This window comes from Balaenoptera physalus, assembly GCF_965194825.1.
Source record: "Balaenoptera physalus genome assembly, chromosome: 16".
Classification (NCBI taxonomy): Eukaryota; Metazoa; Chordata; class Mammalia; order Artiodactyla; family Balaenopteridae; genus Balaenoptera; species Balaenoptera physalus.
The window spans coordinates 91,356,704-91,379,604 of NC_138898.1; the positions used below are offsets into that span (position 1 = coordinate 91,356,704).

The 22,901-nt window shown below is 51.3% G+C and overlaps 1 protein-coding gene across 3 annotated transcripts; it reads right to left on the minus strand.

Annotated features, from left to right (window-relative positions):
• Positions 1-868: 868 nt before the first annotated feature.
• EIF3B (eukaryotic translation initiation factor 3 subunit B) lies at positions 869-22,831 on the minus strand. Of its 3 annotated transcripts, none has more exons than XM_082430570.1 (19): positions 22,250-22,831; positions 17,341-17,533; positions 15,247-15,366; positions 14,883-14,940; positions 14,560-14,688; positions 14,013-14,170; positions 13,054-13,185; positions 12,905-12,971; positions 12,468-12,514; positions 10,932-11,142; positions 9,222-9,294; positions 8,239-8,361; positions 6,649-6,727; positions 5,753-5,891; positions 3,705-3,830; positions 3,095-3,172; positions 2,624-2,732; positions 2,036-2,154; positions 869-1,296 (listed from the first exon to the last, which is right to left on the minus strand). In XM_082430570.1, the coding sequence occupies exons 1-18, from the start codon at positions 22,659-22,661 to the stop codon at positions 2,051-2,053; spliced, it is 2,358 nt and encodes a 785-aa protein (XP_082286696.1). In that variant the 5' UTR covers positions 22,662-22,831; the 3' UTR covers positions 869-1,296; positions 2,036-2,050. The 3 variants fall into 3 exon arrangements, with proteins under 3 accessions (XP_082286696.1, XP_082286695.1, XP_082286694.1); XM_082430569.1 differs by having other exon boundaries at positions 869-1,310; positions 22,250-22,747; XM_082430568.1 differs by having other exon boundaries at positions 869-1,291; positions 22,250-22,746.
• Between the last annotated feature and the right edge of the window lie 70 nt (positions 22,832-22,901).

Below are 22,901 nucleotides of genomic sequence, written 5' to 3' on the forward strand. Positions count from 1 at the left end.
TGCCTTTTCCTTCTTACTGCCATGAAATTAGAAAAACTAGGTCTCGACACAGTGAAGTTTAAGGAACGTGAAAGGAAACAGGAATTGCTGTGACTCCGAGGGGGCGTGAGGATGAGCTACATGGCAGGATGAGGGGCTGCAGAGAAAGCCCAGGCCCCGGAGAGAGGAAGAGCACGAAGCCCCGGCTCCCACGGGAGAGGCCAGGTAGCGGGGACGCTGCCGGTCGGGGGCTGCTTCGCACCAGCCGGCCGAGCTGCGGGGGCAGACATCTGCCTGTCTCCTGCCCCACAAGGTCGTCTTAGGTCTGTCCACTGTACACAGAGGTCACGGCTGTGAGCTCCAAGTGTACCTGTTCCGTGCTTCGCTGCTTTTTAAACTAAGCTTCAGGTTCCAGGAGAGAAGGAGACAGAGGTGGAAGAAGCTGCCGTTTCACAAGGCACCGAGGGCAGCAGGACACTGCAGGTGAAAACGAGCTGAGTTACCTGGATTTGCTCACTCCCTCCTCCGCGGGGGAGAGTTAAATATTCAAACAGGACCACATACTAGTGGCTAAAGTGACAACTGTCAATGTTAAGTCTTCAAACCTGTGTAACTGAGGAAAAGGCTAAAGGGTTCTTTCTCATCAGGTGAACTGACAAGCACAGGAAACAAAAATTGAAAAAGAAGAAACTGTGTTTGGGCTGATGCATCACTTTTCAAAGCTCAGCTGCAAAGCAGAAGGAAACCTCGAGGGAGGCTGACGGCCCCTCCTTGGCTCTCGAGCGCAGCGCTGGACGCACTGAGCCCAGCGGTGGCTGCTACTGTGGCAGACGGGAGAAGCACGAAGGTCAAGGCCGCTATCTACGTTCAAAGACAGGAGAAAGACAGCTTTTTCATACAGGTTTGCTTTTATTTCCACGTTCAGCCTGTTGAGAGAACCTGTCACAACCTGAATGGCAGGGGACGCGCTGGCGCCCCAAGCGGCTTCCCTGCTGGCGGCCAGGGAGCCCTGGAGGGACCCCGCGCGGCTGTGGACGGCGCTGGCCGCGTGAGGCAGGGCCCAGTCTTCGGTGCGATTGGAAACCCAGCGAAAGAAAACCGAGAGCAGCGCCGGCAAACCTCCCCCACCCTGGGTACCAGGGGCTGAAAGGCACAGCGACGTGTGGAGACGGCGAGTCCCAGGCGCGGCCACAGCCCGGGCGAGAGAAAGCGCAGGTGAAAAGTCAGGAGTGGGCAGGCTTTCTGCAAAAGGATGACCTCGGTTCCAGCACAACACACGGTGACGCTGCAACAAGGGGACACCGTCCACTCGCTGTCCTGCAACAAGGGAACTACATCAGGTCGGTCGGCAGCGGCCTGGGCCCCAGGCGAGCGCGCGTGGCAAGCGCACGGCACACGCCCCTCGGAAGCAGGAGAGGCCACGCCGGCCCGACGCCTGCAGATGCGCAGCAGCAGCCGGGACGCGGGAGCCGCCAGGCCTGCTCTCCCTGTGCCAGCCCTGCTCTCCCTGCGCGGAGGCGGCACGGCCGGACGCCCGAGGCGCACGAAGGCCCGGACCTCCTCTCCCCGCACACACGTCCGCTCTGAGGTCCAGACCCGCCCCGTCTGTTCTGTTATTGAAGCCTGCGTTCCGGCTGCACCTGACGGGATTTTGGAGGCTCCTGTCTCTGACCAACAAGGGACAGACCAGGACGGGTGCTGCGGCTGGTGAGACCCACCTTTCTGCTGGACACCCCGAGGCCTTCTCCCAGCAAAGCCTCCCTCCTCTTCCGCAGGCATCAACCGCCAGTGTCTGCCCGGCCCTCCTCTCACCCATGGCCAAGCCCTGCTGGATTTTACGGGAGCTTGAGGCCCAGAGCCCTCAGACGAAAGGCTCCAGACACCCAGGGTCTGCACTGGACGCCTCCCAGCTCACAGGCAAGGACGCGGCTAACCCCGAGTACAGGAAGTTGGGTTTCACTCGTCCCCTTACACGAGCTGCCTTCTGACGTGCGGGAGAACAGGGCAGGCAGGAAGAGTCAACAGGGCGCTGCGTGCGCCCCGTCCCCAGTCTTACCGCAGGGCTCTCGGATCACTCCTGGCTTCCAAGCGGAATAATTTCTTCGGTGACGAAGAACTCGATGGTCTCCTCCTCCCAGTCGTCCACGTTGCTGTCCAGCTCGTCCGTGTCCACACCTGCAGGGGCGGCGGGGGGCGCGTTGTCACACCGCGTGCAGATGTGGGGCAAAAACTCGTGGAACACGCTCACACACACACGCGCGCATGTCCCGCACCCGCCAAGAGGCCAGTGTGAACACAGCAAGGTCCCCTGCGAAGAAAGGACTATGGCCTTGACCTGCAGGCGGCAAGAAACCCTCAGTTCTTTTCTAGAGTCTTTTAAAGATTCCCTTTAAGATACTTTTAAAGAGAGAATTCCCTGGCGTCCAGTGTTCAGGACTCGGTGCTCTCACTGCCAGGGCCTGGGTTCCATCCCTGGGCAGGGAACTAAGATACTGCAAGCCACAATCTTCTCTGAAAGATTCTTTTTAAGAATCTTTAGGCAACACTTGATGTTTTCTGAAAACTCTGGGAAATTAAGATGAAAAAAGGGAAAAACACTTTAACTATAAGCTTTGAAGAGTGTATCTTTGGCTAACAAAGTTACCTCCTCGCAATTCCAGCCGTGCGTTTTTCTGCTCCATATAGAGTTCTTGAGCCATTTTCCGGTATTTTCGGAAATCTTCCATCATGGTTCGTCTTCTCTCCACTAATTCCTGTGGGTGGAGTTGCGGAGAACTTACAGAACTAACAACTCTCATCACTGTCATAATTTTGCTCAACCCAGATGAAAATGAAAACACGGTCAGCAGTAGGCCCACCTGACGGGATGACGTGAGGACTCTACAGAGACTCTTGGGGCAGGAAAGGTGGGACCTTTGCTCACCGCCTTCTGCCTCTAACGTGGCCCGTACCACCCGCCTTCCATGTCTGAAAAGCCAGCCACCCGAGGGCCACAGTCGGGCCCCAGTGGCACAGAGCCACCCCCGCCAGTCTGTCCCCATGGCCTGGCGCTGGCCTTCTCTGCCATGAGAGGACGGTCCTTGGCACCTCCCTCAGGCCTGGGGACAAGGCTAACCTTTGAGGCTTTGGATTGGCTCAAACGATCCTTCTGTTCAAAGATCTTGGAGTATTTCTTCAGATCCTTTTTAATTTGCTGAAACAAAGACAAGTCACTCAGGATTTACACACTCGAAGCAAGAACCACAAATGTAACCCTCAGAGCTGCCAACATGGAACGACTTCCTCAATGATGAGCAAAGCACAGCCTCCGAGAGCGCTCAAACGCAGCGTCCGCACGCCGGCGGCCTGCCTTCTTCCCTGGGATTTACACGCTCCCTCAGCTCCGTCCTGATACCATCAGCGTGTTTCTCCATAACTACGTAAATCCCATCAGGACTTTTCAGTCGCCCCTGCCATCTTTTTTATCCCCCCCCCCCCCCCCCAGTTTGTGCAAACTCCCTGGAACGGTACCGACGTGGCCTTAACCTGAAAATCTAAGTTTCCGCTCTGAAACTACTCTTTTCCTTTTGGTTCTTGAATTGTTCTGCGTCTCTTCACAGGGTCCCCCATAAATGTCCCGCTTCTACTCCTCACTCATTATCAGCCTAACGGTAACAGGAAGAAGCAGCTGCTTCTTTCAGCGTCAGTTGCTCCCACGTCCCTACACCTGATGAGGACGACCAGACCTTGACCTGATCCTGGCTCAGGAGGGTGGGGGGCCGAGGCCTCCACAGCAGCTGGCAGAAGCGGTCCTTGCTGTTCTTCTGCAGGAGGCGGCCCTGGAACGTCCACAGCCAATAGGCATTGTCCACCTGGAAGAGAGCAGAGGCCCCACTGAGCTGCCCCGCACCAGGTTACACCAGGAGGCAGAGGCCCTGGAGCCCGCAGTGTGGACAGAGTGACAAAATTAACCATCTCGTTCAACAGCTGTTCGAGAGCCGATAATCTGCCAAACAACGTCGTTGGTGTTTGGGAGACACCTAGAATCATGTACCTGACTGGAGAGTGCAGCATGTGCAGCAGCTAGGAACAGGGCTAACAAAGCACGTGTGCCAGAGCAGAAATCAACCATGTTACCAAACACGGTTCAGCTGGATAAAGGAAGCAGTGCCACAATCTACGCTCTGGTGAACTCCCGTTGCAGACCAGCACTCGGGGGGCAGTTAACACCGCGTGGTCAGCCGTCCAAAAGGATTGCAAAGTCAGGGTAGGCCTCACTGAGGTGACCTCTGAACAAACTAGACACGGGCATGGTCAACATATCCTGCTCCGAACGCAAGGATTATTACTCAAGACACTGTTTCCAGTGACATCTGCAAAGCCCACGTTCCTAAAACTTCACCACTTCGTTAAACAGAACTGCCCTAGTGGGTCTGTAAACAGGCATGAGCTGGTTCAACTGTCCACACCTCAATCAATAAGAACAGTCAGTAAAGACAAAGTAGGGTCCTCAGCAAGTTTTACCACCAGTGTGAGAATACTGAGCTTGTGAACAAGACACTACAGAGTGTGATTTGTACGGACACAAATTCTGAGCCCCACGAATTTCTCAGGCTACGGATCTCTCCTGAGAGCCCAGAGGAAATGGGTCCTCTCCCCAGCAAAGTGCCTGTGCGCAGACACAGTTTCATGCCCTTTCAGGGAGGCCCCAGGCCGAGAAGCCCGCTCACTGGCGGTCCACACCTGCTCCTTCGATCACAGAATCCTGTTTCTACTTCCGCCGACACACCCGCAAATCTTTTGCTAAAGACAGAGATGGTGATCTTTTCAAGAAGTTAAAAACAGAAACGGCAAAAGTTTTCACACAGCCCAATTCAGATAGCAAATCCTGACTGAAGGCTGAGCAGTTTCAGATGCTGGGAACACAGCTCAGAACAGGAGAAAAGGCCCTTGTCCTTGCAAAGTTCCATGCCAGCGGGAAAAGAGGACAAGGAACTCGTAACAACGGCTAAGGTGAGCGTGTATCATTGAGCACCATGAACACACACAGCGGGGTGAGAGGACGCAGGGAACAGGTGGGGAGGGGAGCCTCTGCGGACGCGCGCTTGACGCCACCTGAATGGCAGGAAGCACAGCACCCACGTGAACGACATTCCAGGGAGGGGACGCACGCAAAGGCCACGAGGCGGGAGCGAGCACGGGCGCTTGGGGTCAGCACGGCCTCGGCTCGGGAAACGCGCACAGCCAAAGGCTGTGCCGTCAGAGGCCGCTGCACAGAGGACCTAACGGGCTGGGCGACCAAGTACTGACGGTCCGAACCAGGAACCGCTCAAGAGGGAAATACTGTGCGGGGAAAACACGTGCAAAGCAGAAGAGACCCACCCTCCACTGAGCAGCCTGGGTTAGCCCTGCAGCGCAGCGGGTGGGTGCTAACCGAGTCGGGAAGCGGTGCCACCTGATTCCCACTCTACAAGCCCTCTGGCTGCGGCGGCAGACGCGGGCGGCCCGGGCTCCGACTGGAGCGACTAAGACACGCTCTAACTTAGGAAGAGAGATGAAGCAACGCCGCCCTGTTCGTGGAGAAGGCTGGCTGCCCTCCGGGCTCTGGGGAGAGGGATTCTGGGCGGCCTGGGCCGGGCCCGGGAGCTCAGCAAGTGGGTCAACCGCATCGCCCGCCGGGAAGAGACGCAGGAGAGGAGGTGATGCGATGCCACGCTCGGTGCGCTCCCCCACGGCGAAGAGGGCCCCCCATGGCCCGGTCCACGTGGCACCGAGGCTCCCCGGGCCCCTGTACCTTGTGGCTCCACCAGGACACGGACGTGATGACATAGCGCCCGGTCGGATCCCACTCGACGTCAGAGGCCATGTAGTGCTCCGCGATATTCATGACCGTACAGTCCGAAGTGTCAACGAAGGCCAAGGCGCCGTTCATACTGGGGAACAGACAGCATGGTGGGCCTTCTCCAGGAGCCGTGTGTGTGCCCGCCCCCGGCTCCAGGGTGAGGGTACAGGCCAGACTCGGGAGCCCGGGGTCCCCTAACCACCACCTCATCACCGACGTGGAAATAATCACAGCGAGGACCTCGTAAGGATGTTGTGACTGAAGACGTACAGGGCACACGAGCACCGTACTGTCTGCTGTGATTATTCTCAGAGGGAAGGCCATCTGAGGCCAAGCCTCCAAAGCCACAGCAAGAAGCACCTATGGTGAGATGGGGGTGTCCTGCTGGCTCAGAGGCGGGCACTGCACACGTCCTGCTGAACAGCAACTAAGGGGGAGCGAGGGAGGGTAACGCCCAGGTTCTCGTGGTCACACCAACCAGAGGACAAGATGGGCTCACGGCCTGACTAAACATCCTGCCTACAAGGAGACACGGATCTTACAACATGGTAACGGGATTGCCAGCAAGAGGTCCTGTATAACCACGCAGACCTGTCCTCCAGGCCCGCAGTGAAAGCGCCTGCGGGCAGGCTGTTTTAATCTGCCTGGTCTTGGCCTGCGTCTCGGGAGCAGGATGGAGACGCCACACAATGCTTCACCCAAACTGGGCCGACCCTTCTGTGGGAGAACCTGTCCACTGCATCTGCGCAGAGCCAGCATCGCTGCCTTCAGAACCAGGCCGCGGGCCCGGGGGCCAGGGTCTCTGCACAGCCCACAGCCAAAGCCCGCAGCATCAGACAGAAACCCACCTCCGCAGACCAGCCAACACAACGAACTGTCCTTGGGGGCTCCAGAAGATGGTGTTGGCCTGCTGTTTATCAAACATCTCTGAAAGGAAAGAAAGTGTCAGAGGTCAGCCTGCAGCAGAGACGGAAGGACCAGCAGTGGGCTCTCGCTGCCCCCCCACAGGTGTACACACCACAACTCTACGGAGGTACCACACCTGTTTGCTACCTGTGAAAACAAGGTCAGAAAATCACCTTAAGTACACCTCAAATTATGACCCAGTTAAAAAAAAAAATAAGAGGGGGCAGGGGGGGGATTCTGAAGCTGCAATACTATTTTAAATAACATTGTACGTTCAAAACAATGTACTTGACAACGTAACTGGACAAAGGACTCCACTTACGGTTAGTGTTACTACAGGGACTCAACACCAGGGTGAGGAACCCAGTTTTCATCAGATTCTCAGAGAGATGTGCGACCCCGAAAAGCCTAAAAATCCTCTCTTCTAGTGACTCACACACCTTTCTAACTAATAGAAACTATTTAACTCCGTCATCTCTCCAAACCACCCCCTCCCTGAAGGCTAGAGGCAGGTCCTCGCCCCGGGGGTCTCTTCACTCGAGAGGGGGGAGCAGGGCGCGGAGGGGGGGAGACTGGGGAAGGCAGCATCACCCTGACCGGGGGCGGCAGGATTCTCGGACCGAGACAAAGGAAAGAGAACGCCGCTGGCAGACACGCTCTACAGTCCCCACCACGAGGAGGCCGGGAAATGCGTGCGACGACCCCGACAGGGACCCTTCCCGGGAGGGTAGGGGAGCGGGGCGCTCGGAAGGCAGAGGCGCTCGCGTACTTGCTCTTTTATAACCTACTTGGTAACGAGAAACCATGAAGTCTTCAGCTGCCCCTACTTCCTTTCATAAGGAAGGGAATCAATAACACAGTCAATTTTGTGATAGCCAATTGGTAACACCACGAAATGATTCTACCACAAATACTGCTAAACTTCAGGAGGTGAACCTGATTTCTTACAGAAATATCTCAGAAAAGCTCTTCCCAGGGCACAGGAGTCCCTGTCAGGTACTGGGACGACCCCCCTGCCTTTGCAGCAGGGAGCCGTGTGAGGTTCGGGGAGCGTGGGGCGAGCAGAGCTTGAGGGCGCCTCACCCTTGAGGTGGGTGCAAGAGGTCTCCCACCTCAGTCCTCACAAAGAGAAATGCTGACGCAACAAACACGGACCCGCCTCATGCTTGGCCCTGAGGCCGCAGGACAGGAGAGCAAGCAGCGGGAGCCCGGTGGCACCCGGGCTGGGCGGGGAGCCTGTCCTGAGGGAGGGCAGGGGCTTCCAGGCGGAGCAGACCGAGGGCGGGCACGTGACCCCAAGCCCAGAGCGGGCAGCTGCAGCCACGAGAGGACAGGACAGCGCTTCGGAACAGTGAGGTTCAAGGGCCCCCGCGGGAGCACAGAGAAGGCCCGTCCTTTGCGACAAACTCCCTCTGGGGCCATCACCACCGCCACCAGCCCACGTGACCCTCTGTGCCTGTCCCGCCGAGCGCTCTCCGCGGAGCGACGACCGAGCTCTGCCCTGAGAGTCGGGGCGCAAGCCGCCTACTTACTGATGAGCTCAATCTTGCCATTGTTCTTCACGTGGTAGAAAGACACTGATATCCGAGGAGCTTCCCCATGCAGCACAGCAAACTTACTCCCGTTCGGCTCCCAAGCGAAGGCTATGATGGTTTCTAAGATGGGGAAGAAGGGTGAGCTCCTTTTGGTCACTTAGGAACAGAACATTCCTGACCAGTTAAAGTTATTCAACCAGAGAAATGCCCCAAATTCTTAAATTCATTCAAAGGACCAGAGAGCAGCACAGAAACAAAGGCAGCGCGCTGCCCCTGCGTGGAGCCGCCCCAGCGGGGACACCACCCTGCGTCCCCCCCACCACGTCCTGCCGCAGGGGCGGGGAGGGGCAGGCCAGGTGCCGTGCAGCCTGTGGACGAACCCTCCTCACCCTCCTCGCCGCGGCCCTGGACACAAGGGCTCACGCGCCTCTCTACCCAGGCAGCACGGCCACTTCACCCCCTTCCCCTCCTCCTCTCCCCAGCAAAACAGAAAATACAGGCTAAATTTTCCACCTAAAGACAGAAACACAGCACCTGAAGTTTCCATGAGTCCAAAGAAACCCACCAAAAAAACAAAACACCTCTATTAAACTGAGAACTTTCACACGTAAGAGCACGAGTCCTTCGGCTGCCGTCACTGGGCATGTGATGAAAACCTGCCTTTCACACTCTCTCCCAAGTGTGGAAAATGGTGAGAACCCCTGCTCCTCTGCTATATAAGCAGATCGCGTGGTGTGGAAAAACAGGAGGCATCGCTTCACTTGGCAACTGGAAAAGCTAAGAGACTGAAGCTGGAAAGGACAAAGAACACCCTGAACACACGCATGTTTTGTAACTTAGAGCCAGATGCTGTTCACTGGGAGTTAGGGTTCCGAGTCTCGGCCATTCTGCCTGGGCCATGAATTCACACAGAAGCTTTAAGGGTACGTGTGACAGCACACAGGTGAACTCAACCACAGGACAACGACAATGGGACTTGCCTTTCATTTCGACCACATCGACAGGCACCTGTTTTTCTCTCATTCGGAAAATTTCAAAATTTGTGACAACACCCTGTGTAAAAAAAAGAAAAGGAAAGGGGTAACATTCTGGAAACTGAAAGCATGAGGAAGACAGAAAGGACAATTTAAGAATTTAATGAAAGATTAAACACATACACCTGGTAAAGACATATGAATATCTGTAGTGATTAAAATGATGAAACAGTAACTCTCAAAAGCTGATGGAGGGGGACTTCCCTGGGGCGCAGTGGTTAAGAATCCACCAGCCAATGCAGGGGACACGGGTTCGAGCCCTGGTCCGGGAAGATCCCACATGCCGTGGAGCAACTAAGCCCGTGTGCCACAACTATTGAGCCTGTGCTCTGGAACCCGTGAGCCACAACTACTGAGCCCTCGTGCTGCAACTACTGAAGCCCACATGTCTAGAGCCTGTGCTCCGCAACGAGAAGCCACCGCAATGAAGAGTAGCCCCCGCTCGCCACAACTAGAGAAAGCCGGCGCACAGCAATGAAGACCCAACGCAGCCTAAATAAATAAATAAATAAATAAATTTATTAAAAAAAAAAAAAAAGCTGATGGAGGTAGAAACTGGTACAGTCTCTGGAGAACAAATGGATTCCACCGCCCCCAACCCAGATTCTATTCAAGACCTGCCCTAAAGGTCATCTCAAGCACAGAGAGGTCCAAGAATACACATTGCAGCTGTAGTGCCATAAAGGTCCACTGACTAGGACTGATCCAACTATTTCAAAACAGCAGAACATCCTGCAGCGCATTTCAAGATGCACTCACGTAAAAAGTGGGTGCTGTGTTATTCACAACAGCCAAAAGGTGGAAACTACCCAAGTGTCCATCAACAGCTAAAGGGACAAACATGATACAATTCAATGAACACTGCTCAGCCGCAAATATAATGAGGGACGGGCACACGGCACAACCTGGATGAGCCCTGAACCAATGTTCAGTGAAGGAAGCCAGATACAAAAGGCCAGAGTGTATGACTCCATTCATATGAAATGTCCAGAACAGGGAAATCCAGAGAGACAGGAAGCAAGACAGCAGATGAGAGGATGTCAGGAATGGGGGTGACTGCTCATGGGTGTGGAGTTCCTTTTGGGGGTGATGGAAATGTTCTGGAATTAACACAGTGGTAACTTGTACAACTGTGTGAGTGCAAGAAAGTCCAGTAACTGTACAGTTAAAACAACTTTTTTTTGGTAAAAAGAAGAGAAATATTTCCATTAGAAGGAAAAAATCACGCAATTTTTTGGATAAGTTACATATTAACGGATGCAAACCAACAGAAAGTCTGGACGCAGAACTCTGTCAGGCATGCTGCCCTGTGTTTAAAGAGAAAACGGAAACGAAAACAACCTACTCATTGTAACCCCTTCAGAGAAGGAAGGCGGGTGCCTAGAGGTTTCCCTGTGTTCTCCTGTGAACGCTGACCTACGTCAACTCTAAACTATGTGAAGGTTATCACCCACTCAAAGTTGTACAGAAAAACATTACACTCCTCAGCTGGAGTATGACAACACCTCTAGTTATGACACACCAGCTAACTTTCGGTGTCAGGTGGGTGTGAAAATAAGTCATGAGTTTGAACCAAAAAATCCATTAACACCCCCCGAACAGAACTGAGCTGTAGAAGGAATGACCCCTGCCCCCTGCCCACTGGCATCCACTTACCTGGGTACCTTTTGGAGTCCTATCTACTTTAACACACAAGTAATCTCCATTTTTCTGCCAATGTAGCTTGCAATCCACAACATTAAATAGATTCCTAACTCTGATCTCTTGTCTGGTAGGAAGTTGCATCAGGGTTACCCTGGCTGGAATATCCTTATCTTCAGGCACCCAAAAGGCTATTATGTTACCACCGGGAGACCAGGAGAAGTCTCTGCAGAACAAAGAAAATGAAATGCTTACAAGGACTGGCTAAGAAATGATGAGAGCAGAGAATAAGAGACCTCATTCTCTGCGTAAAAGCTCAGCGGTGGCGCACGTACCCCAAGAACACTCGTAGCAGCCAGCACTCACTGAGCGCTCACTACCATGGGCTCCGTCCCCAGAACAACTCGGGGGCTTTGCTAGACACACTGTGCCAGCGAGGAGAGAGAGGAGTGCTGACAATACCACCCACCGTCGCACAGGGGTCACGAGATTCAATCCCCAAGCTCTGAAACCCCACTCAAACTCTTAACCACAAGGCAAGTAAAATAAACTTTAGGCTGATGGATCCAGTTACATGATTTCTGAAGATTCATTAAGGGGCTAAAGGGGGAAAACACCAAATCAAAAAATATAAGAGGATTAAAGAAGAATTAGGGCAATTCTCTCTACTGCAAAAGTTACACTAAAAAGTGCTGTTAACGAAGAATCCATGAGTTCGTATCTGTGAAGAGTACCTTTACTTTTGCATTTTACTGAGAATTAATTCCCAGTTTTACTTTTAATTATAAGCCATTGTTTTGCCCAAGCATGTAAACATAAAAATAATAAGAAGGGCTTCCCTGGTGGCGCAGTGGTTGAGAGTCTGCCTGCCAATGCAGGGGACACGAGTTCGAGCCCTGGTCTGGGAAGATCCCACATGCCGCGGAGCAACTGGGCCCATGAGCCACAATTACTGAGCCTGCGCGTCTGGAGCCTGTGCTCCGCAACGGAAGAGGCCGCGACAGTGAGAGGCCCGCGCACCGCGATGAAGAGTGGCCCCCGCTCGCCGCCAACTGGAGAAAGCCCTTGCACAGAAACTAAGACCCAACACATACAAAAATAAATAAATATATTAAAAAAAAAATAAGAAGAAGAAGCGTGAATGTCCTTGCACTGCTGATACTTCACTGCCCCCAGAGATTTCAGGTAAATAAAAACGTGCCTCCTCATTGACAGAGAAAACCACTGAGGCCACGCAAACCCCATGGCACAGACCACCAGAGAGACACAGAGACTTTCAACTAAGTGGAGACCCCACTTCCTCAAAGACTGCGCCCCCAAGTCTCTGGTTCCAAGGCAGAAACACGAAAGGAAGCAGGCCCTCAAGATGCCCCTACAGGCAGGAACGGGGACCGCTGACGGGGGCCGCTAACACACAGCGCGCGGTGGCAGGCACAGGCCTGCTGTGACACCCTTGTGCTAGGGTGACAAGCACCAGCATTTTCTCCAGCTGTGTAGGAGCCAAGTGCTAGAGGAGGGAGGCAAAAACCACATGCTAAGAGATTCGCTTACTTTATGCCAGAGATCTTCAAGCTCTTCTTGTCCAAAAGACCCATAGACTGCGGAAAAACAAGGTTACAGTGGAGTTAAACCATGCCCATGTCTCAGTGGTACGTACAATCTTTCACAACGTGCGCCTGCCAAGGGAGCGGCGCAAGCAGAGGGCGACCGATCAACAATGAAGCAATTCACCCACAGCAGCAAAGTGCACATTTCCAGAGCCCACTTCACCAACTCCCATCCTTAACCCCCTGCAGCGGCAGAAGCGGGGGCTGGCGGATTAAAGACCCAAATCCAGGACCCGAGCAACTCAAAGGCACAGAACTAGTCTCTCTCCCTTTTGGCTGCACCACAAATTAAGGGAAAGCACTGCATCCTCGAGCAGCTACTGGAGCTGACAAGCAACTGACGGGGCAGCTCACTTTCAGATAATCAAATAAATCACTTACAGGAGTTTCATAGATACTGAGAGTATCGAGTGTCATTCTGGCAAAGAATTTACCATCATGGCTCCACCTACAAAGAAGAAAAGTGCCAGACTCATCGACGAAGAAAAGGCCACAAAGAGGTCACCACTGGCTACCATGGGTCCACTTACTTAAAAATAGGCCAATGGGCTGAGCTTTCACAGTGAAAACCTCTCTTCTTCTGCCCGGTAAGGATGTCCCAGATGATGATGGCCTGAGGGTCATCCTGAGTGTCCATCAGGGGGCTAAAAGTCACCAGGTACCTGCAACAGAGGGGACACCTACTCATCTGCACGCTTCCAACTCCTCTCATGTGAAGGTCACAGTTGTGTGGGTGTGGCAAGGACCTGTCCACACTGCAGTGGACGTGGCCAAGCTTCCGCTCCAGAAGGTGACTCCAGGCACAAGTGAGGCTGCCAGAACAGCAGCCAAGACTCACGTAAGCAGCACTTTCTCCAAACTCCAGTCTCCCCCGACCACGTCCTCCCGCCTGGAGACCCCGCTCGAAACACGGAGCAGAACCCCCGTGGCACAGACCATTCAGCCCCGCTCGGCACCACGGTGCTCCAAGGGTCACCTCAAGACGTCTCCCTGAGTAAAGCGATTATACTCCAATAAAGGTGTTTAAAAGAAATGTTTCCCTGATAAAGTCAGGACAAGGAATGATCCAACAGATTCCAAACAAAAGTCGGCTGTGTGCACGAGCGGAATGAGAGATGTGGAATTCTCATACTTTCTCTTCCTTGGATTTTAATTAAGACAACAAGGTAAAGAGAACGGATGGTCACGTGCAGTATCCACAGGGGACCGGTTCAAGGTCCCCCTGCCCCGCGGTCGATACCAAAGTCAGCAGATACTCAAGTCCCTTATGCAAGAAGATGTAGTTTATGCATATGTGTGGAGAAAGAAAACGATAAAGCAAATGCAACAAAATAGTAACTGGAGAATCACGGTAAAGAGCACACGGGAGTCCTTTGGACTCTTCCTATAATGTTTCTATTTTAACTTTAAAATTACTGCAAAATAAAGCTTTAAAAAATTATCCCTAGAAGGCCGGCATGACTCCATTTGCAATTTTCAAACAGCTTACCTTTCACAAGGTGAGAAATCAATAAGCTGAACCCCTTGGTGGCTGAATCTCTGAATTTGTTTGAATTTCTCTCCCCCCCAAAGAGCAATGCCTCGCTGATGAAAGGTCGCCAGGTAGGTGCCCTTAGGAGACCAACGCACATACGTCTCTGTCCATCTCTGTGGAAAAAAATCAGTGCCGATGTTAACACAACAAAAAGCCGAACACAAAAAGTCCGAAGTCTACAACAAATATACTCCTCAAACTTTAGGCTAAAAACACAAGAAGCCTATCCACTTCTTAGGGCGCCTTTCAAAGCTGGAAGAATAAAAGTTGTTCTCAGAGGCGTAACCTCAAAGCACGTGACACTTCACCTGCTCTTATACCAAGCTCCTCTTTTCTTTTGCCGTACGGCTTTTGGGATCTTAGTTCCCTGACCAGGGATCAAACTCGGGCCCTTGGCAGTGAAAGCGCAAGACCTAACCACTGGACTGCCAGGGAACTCCCACCAAGCTCCTCTTTGTTAAGGAAACACGAGGTAAGTCCCCACATGGCAGCAAATACCCACCGCTCTCTCTTCAATGGAGACCGGATCCTTTACGTCATTCCAGAATATGGAAGTGCGGTCTCCACTCTCAAATATCACACTGTACTGATCTCTGCATTCTGCCTCTTCAAGCCAATAACGTAAGTTTCCCTAGAAACAGAACCAAAGGCAAGGGATATATTACATTTCATTAGTTTTAACCAAAGAATACTTATTCATAACTGTTGCTCTTAAGAGATTTGACCAGTTCGGTCAGCAGCTTTAACTCCTGAGGAGTACATCACTTCAAGCCAAGAGGCCAGCCACCATTTCTCCCCATTACGTATAGATTTTACACAACATACCAGGTCTTTGAAAGGCTGTTTCTCTGGAATATCCCACTCATCACTGATAGTCATGTACCTGGACGAGGAGCGACACGGTGACGATTACCACAAGGCTGGTGGTTCTCAAGCGCAGGCAGTACTGCACCCCTGCCCTCCCCGCTCAGGGAAAGGACAAGGTTTTGACTGGTCATAACCGGTGAGGGGGTGCTGGTGGTCAGGGGGTGCTACTGGCCAGGGACGTGAAATGGTCCTGCAGTGGTCTGACGGGAGAATGCAGCTACCTAAAAGGCCACTAAGCACCCACGGCCCCCCGGGGCAGAAACGGATGGCCATTCACGCTCAGGAAAACGCCCAGGCTCTCCTGGGCTGAGTCAGAACTCACTTGTCAAAATCGGTGAAGAGGTTGACTCTGAATGTGTGCTGCTTGTCGAGCTTGTAGCCATCGGCATTTTTCACAGCATCCAAAGCATGGGCAGGGGATGCATATTCCAGGAAAATATACCTGAATTGAGAAAGAGGGCAACTTGCACAAGTGCGGACTTGAAGATCAGGCAGGGCACGCTCCACACACCCAGACTTCCACAGAGCTCATACCCACCACGAGTATCCGAGACCTGTCTTCCTGCCATGTCCCGGAGGCAGTCAGATCACTAGCAGGACAGTTCTAAACGTGAACAAAATCCTAGCAAAGATCCAAAGTCTCTAAGTACACGATCAGAAATTATAGAAAAGCTAATTAACCAAAACGTCCATTACCTTGACTATGGTAACGGTTTTATGGGTGTACACATGCACCAAAACTTATAAAATTGTACACTTTAGAACTATCCGATTTTACTCTGTGTCAAGTACCTTTCAACAAAACTGCTTAAAAAAACATGGATAGTATACGATTTTACTCTGTGTCAAGCACCTTTCAACAAAACTGTTTAAAAAAACACGGGTAGTCTAATACTGTGTATTACAGGCAAAATTACAAAGGCTCTCAGAGAATGTTTCATTATAACAAAAATAACACAAGCAACTGCTCAAAAACAGGTTATCCTTCCACCTAGTTCCTGAAATAAAAAAAGTATGAAGCATTACCTGCATGTGATAATTTTTTAAGAAATTAAAACTATTCTAGGTAGTTTCCAAAATTTGAAATTAAAAAAAATTAAGTTTATACCACCTTCTCATTCTTGTCCCATAAAAGACCATTTTGCTTGTACCCAGAGGCTGATATTTTTATGAAATTTTAATGGTGAAAGTCTGACAAGTTTGTGGAGCAACAAACAGAACTTTCATTACTGCTGGTCGAGTGTAAACTGGTCATGACACTCAGGCATAATTTGGAATTGGCCAGTGGCACTGAAGAGGGACACTTCATGCAGCCCAAACCCTCTCTTGTGCTCAGAAGAGGACAGACACTAGGCTGTTCCTAACTGCTGTTCAAAACACTGTCAATCCATAGGAAAACAGACAAACTGTCATATGATATGACAGAGCACAGAGCATTTACAAGGAAGGAACTAGAATTACACTTACCAATACAAAAAACCTAACATTGAACTTAAAAAGCAAACTGCAAGACACATACCTCATGCTACCATTTTAAAAAGATACAGGGACTTCTCTGGTGGTGCAGTGGTTAAGAATCCGCCTGCCAATGCGGAGGACATGGGTTCAAGCCCTGGTCCGGGAAGATCCCACATGCCGTGGAGCAACTAAGCCCGTGTGCCACAATTACTGAGACTGCGCTCTACAGCCCATGAGCCACAACTACTGAGCCCGCGTGCCACAACTACTGAGCCCACGTGCCTAGAGCCCATGCTATGCAACAAGAGAAGCCACCGCAATAAGAAGCCCGCGCACCGCAACGAAGAGTAGCCCCTGCTCGCTGCAACTAGAGAAAGCCTGCGCACAGCAACGAAGACCCAACGCAGCCAAAGATAAAGAAATAAATAAATTTAAAAATAAATAAAAGATACAATATTTTAGGTGATGCCACAAAAAAGTTACTACGGAATGACACAATGTCCCCTAGATTCTAAGAAGTATCTCCATTTCAGAGATGATAAATGTGGGGAAAAAGCACATCTTAGAATCAATAAAATACCATGTCAAATTTTCCTGAAATCTCGCCAACTTTCAGATCTGTTGGTCCCTTTGCCCAGGATGTATATTGTGTCAATAACTGTTCAGTGACGAAGAGATCAAGGTCTTATTTCTTAAAAGCATAGCAGCCACCTTACAATACCTAATTCAAGAACCACACTGCATCTCCTTCTCCCTCCCTCCAATGACCCCAAGGACCAAATCACTGCTCCACAGAGCTGCCAGCCGAGGGCGGCCTGGATAAATGTGGCCAAAGTGCCAAAGTGAGGCCACGCTCCCGCATTCACAGTGAGCTCCTGAGCACACGATCATCTTCACGGTGTCTGTCAGCTACCAAGAAAACACAAGTGACACTTCCGTGCTGGAGAACATGACTCACCCTTTTGTCCTTCCATCCTCCTCTGGATAAAAATCATTTGTGATTTTCCCAAACTTGGAAAAGATCTTATGGATGACGTTTTTGAGTTTCTCCAGACGGTCAGGTCCCACTTGAGGAACATTGTCGACCACAATCACGGAATCGATTCCATCTGCTTCCTGTGGCCGATCTTTGAGTATATCGCCCAGTAATTCTGTACAAGTGAAAGATTTGTCGAATGACTTTTTTTGACCAAGTTAATGCACTAGGTTAGCACACTGAACAAGTTTCCAAAAAGCAAAAAGTGAAAAATCTAAATGCTTTCACTGTGAGCAAAAGAAATCAGAGCCCTGGCTTGACTCAAAATTTAAACTTGAAAGAATCAGAAATATTGTAACTCTTTACACTCCCACTGACAGTCAAGATATGTCAACTGACTTCTGGCAATAATGGAAGATTTTAAATGAATTTTTTCAAAGAGGTTTTAATAATGAAGAAGGCAAAAAAGAGGATGACCTTTCACCAGAAATCAGAAAAAACCCGAAGTAAGCCAGGGAATGGCCTTCTCTGACCGGCCTCTACTACAAATCCACCCCCAGGCACTGCCTTCAGTTTACAACAAAACGAACTCATCACCCTATACTCGTTGCGTAAAACAGCCTTGTTCGCAAACCACACGGGACTGAGACTGGCTCTTCAGCCAGGTGACTACAGGCTAGACAAGCTCATGAAAGCGAGCAAACAGTGATGCATCTTACCGATGACGGTGTCTCCAGTTCGACGAAATACCTCGCAGTATCACTGGGAGACACCAGCCATTTAGACCTTAAATTGTAAATGCTTAGAACAGTGCTTGGAACACAGTAAGCAACATCAACTTATTCTCATAACTTCAAAGCTCAAAACCTATTATGTTCACGCCACCCGCTTTTAAAATTAAGATCAAAGAACCCAAATCTTAAGTGTTCAAACTTCTCAGAATTGCTTCATTTCCATAAAATGGTCAGCAAGAGTAAGAGAAAAAGAAGAAAAGATAGGTGTAAAACGAACTAGGAAAAAGAAACAAAGAGGAACCAATGCAAACAGGTCTGGGAAGCCAACTGGAGGCCTACTGTTTTCCGGGCGATTCAATGTCATCTGGGGGCTGCCCGCTGCTGTCTTATCAGAGGCCTGTCTCAGGCTTGAAGTCCTTTTGACCGTAACGCCCCAGCACCAACAGAAACGCTGGACTGGCTGCAGCAGATGGGCTCTCGGAGGGCAAATGGAGTATCAGACGAAAAAAGCAAATCCTCCTCTTTTTAACACAAATTCTGTACGAATCCTAATCCCAATTAGTTAGCCAGCTTGTCTAGAAAGCTGTAAGATTCCAAGGCACTGTGTTAGGAGCGAGAACAGAAGGACATCTTTAAGGCTGCCATCAAAGCATACTCATTACACGAAGCTACACTGGTCACACAGACCTTCCTGATTTACAGTGGGGTTCCTTCCTGATAAACCCACTTACATACCACTGTAATTCAAACCATCGCAACGTGGGGACTGTCTGTACAGGCAAAATGAGTGTACAAGGTAATTTTTAAACAACAGCTGAAGAACAATGGCTTGTTACTCAGGTATCTATGTGTTCTGGAACCTAATTATCACTCTAATTTCTGCACTATACTCAAGCATTTCAACATGCTATATAGGACACATGTCAGAAAATATTCTTTGTTGTATTTCATTTTCAAAACTTAAGATGAATTTTCTTCACTTTTGTGTTAAAAAGGTTAAAAGGTCTTCAAAAAAGAAAAAAAGTCCTTTAATTTCCAGAGGCAAGCCCTGTTATAAACTATCTCTAATTAAACTTCAACACCTTTAATGAATGATACTGAAAATGTTACCTTGGATAAAAGAACTGCCAGTTAAATTTCAATGAAGCTAAAATTGAGTCCAAGCAAAAAGGAAAAAGAAGGAAAGAGGCAGATTAGGTCATCGCATCTTCCCTACAGAGACTGAAGTCAAATCCTTGGGTTACTTTTAAAGCTGACTTACCAAACAATTACAAGGCCTGTTAAGCCTGATCCAAATTTACAAAGTTTACCATAAAAAGCTCAGCTTTTATACAAACTGTGTCTGGTGTATAAGAACCCACCCACACACACTTAAGAGAATAAGAGTAGTAACTATACAAGAAGAAGCACATTTCCTTCATCATTACCAGCCCACGCAGTCAGATTCCCACTCTGACTCCAGGGAATAAAGAAACAGTTCTCAAGACTAAGTAGCAAAGAAGACACTTAGTTAAAACCGTTATCACATATTTGCTTGGCCAAGCACCAAAGGCAGTTGAAAAATTAAGCTGATTAAGGTGCAACTGTGCAGGCTTCCCTGGTGGCGCAGAGGTTGAGACTCCGCCTGCCAATGCAGGGGACACGGGTTCGAGCCCTGGTCCGGGAAGATCCCACATGCCGCGGAGCAACTAAGCCTGTGCACCACAACTACTGAGCCTGCGCTCTAGAACCCGTGAGCCACAACTACTGAGCCCGCGTGCCACAACTACTTGAAGTCCGCGCGCCTAGAGCCTGTGCTCCGCAGCAAGAGGAGCCACCACAACGAGAAGCCCGCACACCGCAAAGAAGAGTAGCCCCGGCTCGTCGCAACTAGAGAAAGCCCGCGTGCAGCAACGAAGACCCAATGCAGCCAAACATAAAATTAATTAATTAATTAAAAAAAAAAAAGATGCAACTGTGTGAGAGTTCACCTGCCTCAAAGAGGAAGGAGGCAAGACAACGGCACTGGGGCTGCGGCACCTACGAGAGGGCTCGTCACGAGATCAGCCCATTTTCAAAACAACCAGCATCTTGAGCATCACTTTCTGACCCTACAGGGCAGTTCTCATGAACCAGAAAACACACGTGAGCTACTGGCCTCAAGAAGACTGACAGCTTGCTCAGTCTCTGTTCCTTAGGACCAGGAGCCTCACGGGTCACTCTGGCGAAATATCAGGATCACAAGGGCTTCCAAAGGCCCTCCCAGCAGTCACCCAGCCTGGCTGGCCTGTGCTCATGTCAGTATCCTTTGTCACACATCGGAAGTCACATACTAGAAATCTTGTGTAAATTAGGTGTGCTCAAATAATGCTTAAAAAAAATCAGTTGTGGGTCTTCCCTGGTGGCGCAGTGGTTGAGAATCTGCCTGCCAATGCAGGGGACACGGGTTTGAGCCCTGGTCTGAGAGGATCCCACATGCCGCGGAGCAGCTGGGCCCGTGAGCCACAATTGCTGAGCCTGCGCGTCTGGAGCCTGTGCTCCGCAGCGAGAGAGGCCGCGATAGTGAGAGGCCTGCGCACCGCGATGAAGAGTGGCCCCCGCTTGCCGCAACTAGAGAAAGCCCTCGCACAGAAACGAAGACCCAACACAGCCAAAAATAAATAGATAAATAAATAAATAAATTTATAACAACAACAAGTCGTGAATAAATACCTAAGGGCTCAAAATAGGCTTTAAAATCAAAACTCAAATTTTAAAATAGAAGATAAATTGGTGTGGTAAGAAAAGAACACTGGTCTAGGCTGGGGGGTAGGGGAAAGGGGGTGAGCCCAGAAACACAGCCTCTCTGTCAATTCCCAGCAACCTACTCCACAAGGAACACGTTTTCTCACAGGTGAAGGGCTTTGCCTGGATCAGGGGCTCCCAAGTCCTCACTAGCTTGTGGAGCCCTTCCTGCTTTTCTTGCTGAAATGTCTTTTGTCTCATGAAATAAAGTATAAGACAACAGTGACAGTAACAGGTAGCCCTTTAAAATGATGTTTCAAATAAGTCAAATCATTATGCAGCACGCTTCAAACGTATACAGTGCTGGACATCAATTGTACCTCAGTAAAACTGGAAGGAAAAAAAACCAAAAGCATTTGATAAAAATTTTAAAAATAAATAAAATTATCTTTCAAAGTCAAACAACTCCGTGTTGTTTCTCTAAACCTTCTTTTTCGTTTTATGTGATATCCTTTATTATTCTGACTCATTCTCAGCGTGATCACACACATCTCCCAAAAATCTAACTTTAAGTGGTAACAGCTTATCTTCCTGGTGTATAGTTGGCTACCTCTATGGTGTCTAATTCATTTTTCCCATTTTATTATAAGGTGGTCAATATGCAGAGAAATCCACTGATGTGCTCCCAGCCTGAAGAGGTAAAATGGCTAAAAACAAACATAAAAACAAATGAGATCAGCCACCATCAGAAGTCACCTTAGCAGACAGGCTCTCTCAGGCAAAAAGCAGAAATAATGCACGTAAGTCGAACCAAGGCAAAAAGTAAGGCAAAGTAAGCGATAATCAATCCTACAACTCGAGAAAATTATTTGCCAACAGAAGGATGATGGTATGCCTACAGACTTAGGAAAAGAGAGACGCAAACAGGAATCGGGTAGAGCCGGCCTCGAACTGTCCTCCTAAGGAACTCTCTGGGGGTAGACGCTCCTGTGGGACAGCGGGGGCAAAGGAACCCAGCTTGGCCACCCTGCTCTTCCCACTCCCGAGGGACAGCGTCCATCCACCCCTAAGGAGTCGGCATCGAGTCAGTCTCAGGCCTCTGACAAGTCTGGCGGGTCACTCAGGGCACCTAGACTGCAAACGAAGAACTGTCACCCGAGACCGTGCAGCACATGGAGTGTCCTGCTCGGCTCGACCCTAATGGCCACACCGCTGCACACTCGGCCACGGCTCCCGCGTGCACGCCGTCTGCCCTCACCACCCTCCAAACTCCAGGCTGCAGTGCCAGTGGCTGGCTCCCCAAGTTGTCTCCACCCTGCCCTCCTCTTCTGAAGAAAACAAAATCCAGGCGCTCACGAAAACCTTCCCTACGTGCGGGCGACAGGCAGGGGGCGGGCACCCCTCCCGCGTTCGAGAATCGGGAACTTTGGCGCAGACCGGCCCCGCCGCCTCACCTTCCTCGCTCACGTCCTCCACGAAGTCCTCGGGGTCGCTGAAGGAGGGCTCGTCCGCGCCGCCGTTCTCCGCCGCGCCGCCCGGCTCCCCGCTCGACCCCTCGGACCCGGTCTCTGACGCAGCGTCCCGCACCTGCCCCGCCGGGGCCTCGTCCGCGGCCGGGGTGGGGGAATCCTCGGGCGGCGGCGGGGACACGCCGTGGGTCGCGCCGGCCTTCTCCTCGTCCGCCGCGGGCTCGGCCGGCACATCAGGCCCCGGCTCAGCCTCCTCGTCCTCGCCGCCCGCCGCCTCCTGCGCGCCGGGCCGCGCCGGCTCCTCCCCCGGCGGCGGCTCGGCGGCCGGCTGCTGCTGCCCGGTCTCGGCTCGCTGCTCGGCCGCCTCGGGCGCCGCCACGTTCTCCGCGTCCTGCATGGCCCTTCGCTGCCGCCTCGCCGGGCCTCGCCGCGCTTCCGACTCTCCCAGGCCGCACCGCGCGCCTACCGCCGGGCCATGTGCGTGCGGCAGGGCGCCCACGGGGATAGGGGGGCGCCCATGCCTTGCTGCAGCCCCGCGCGCCCGAAAGAGCTCACAGGGCAGAAATATGCCCACCAGGGATTCCGACAGCGCCCCTGTGACAAGTGCGTGCTCCACTCTAATCACCGCACGTGCTTC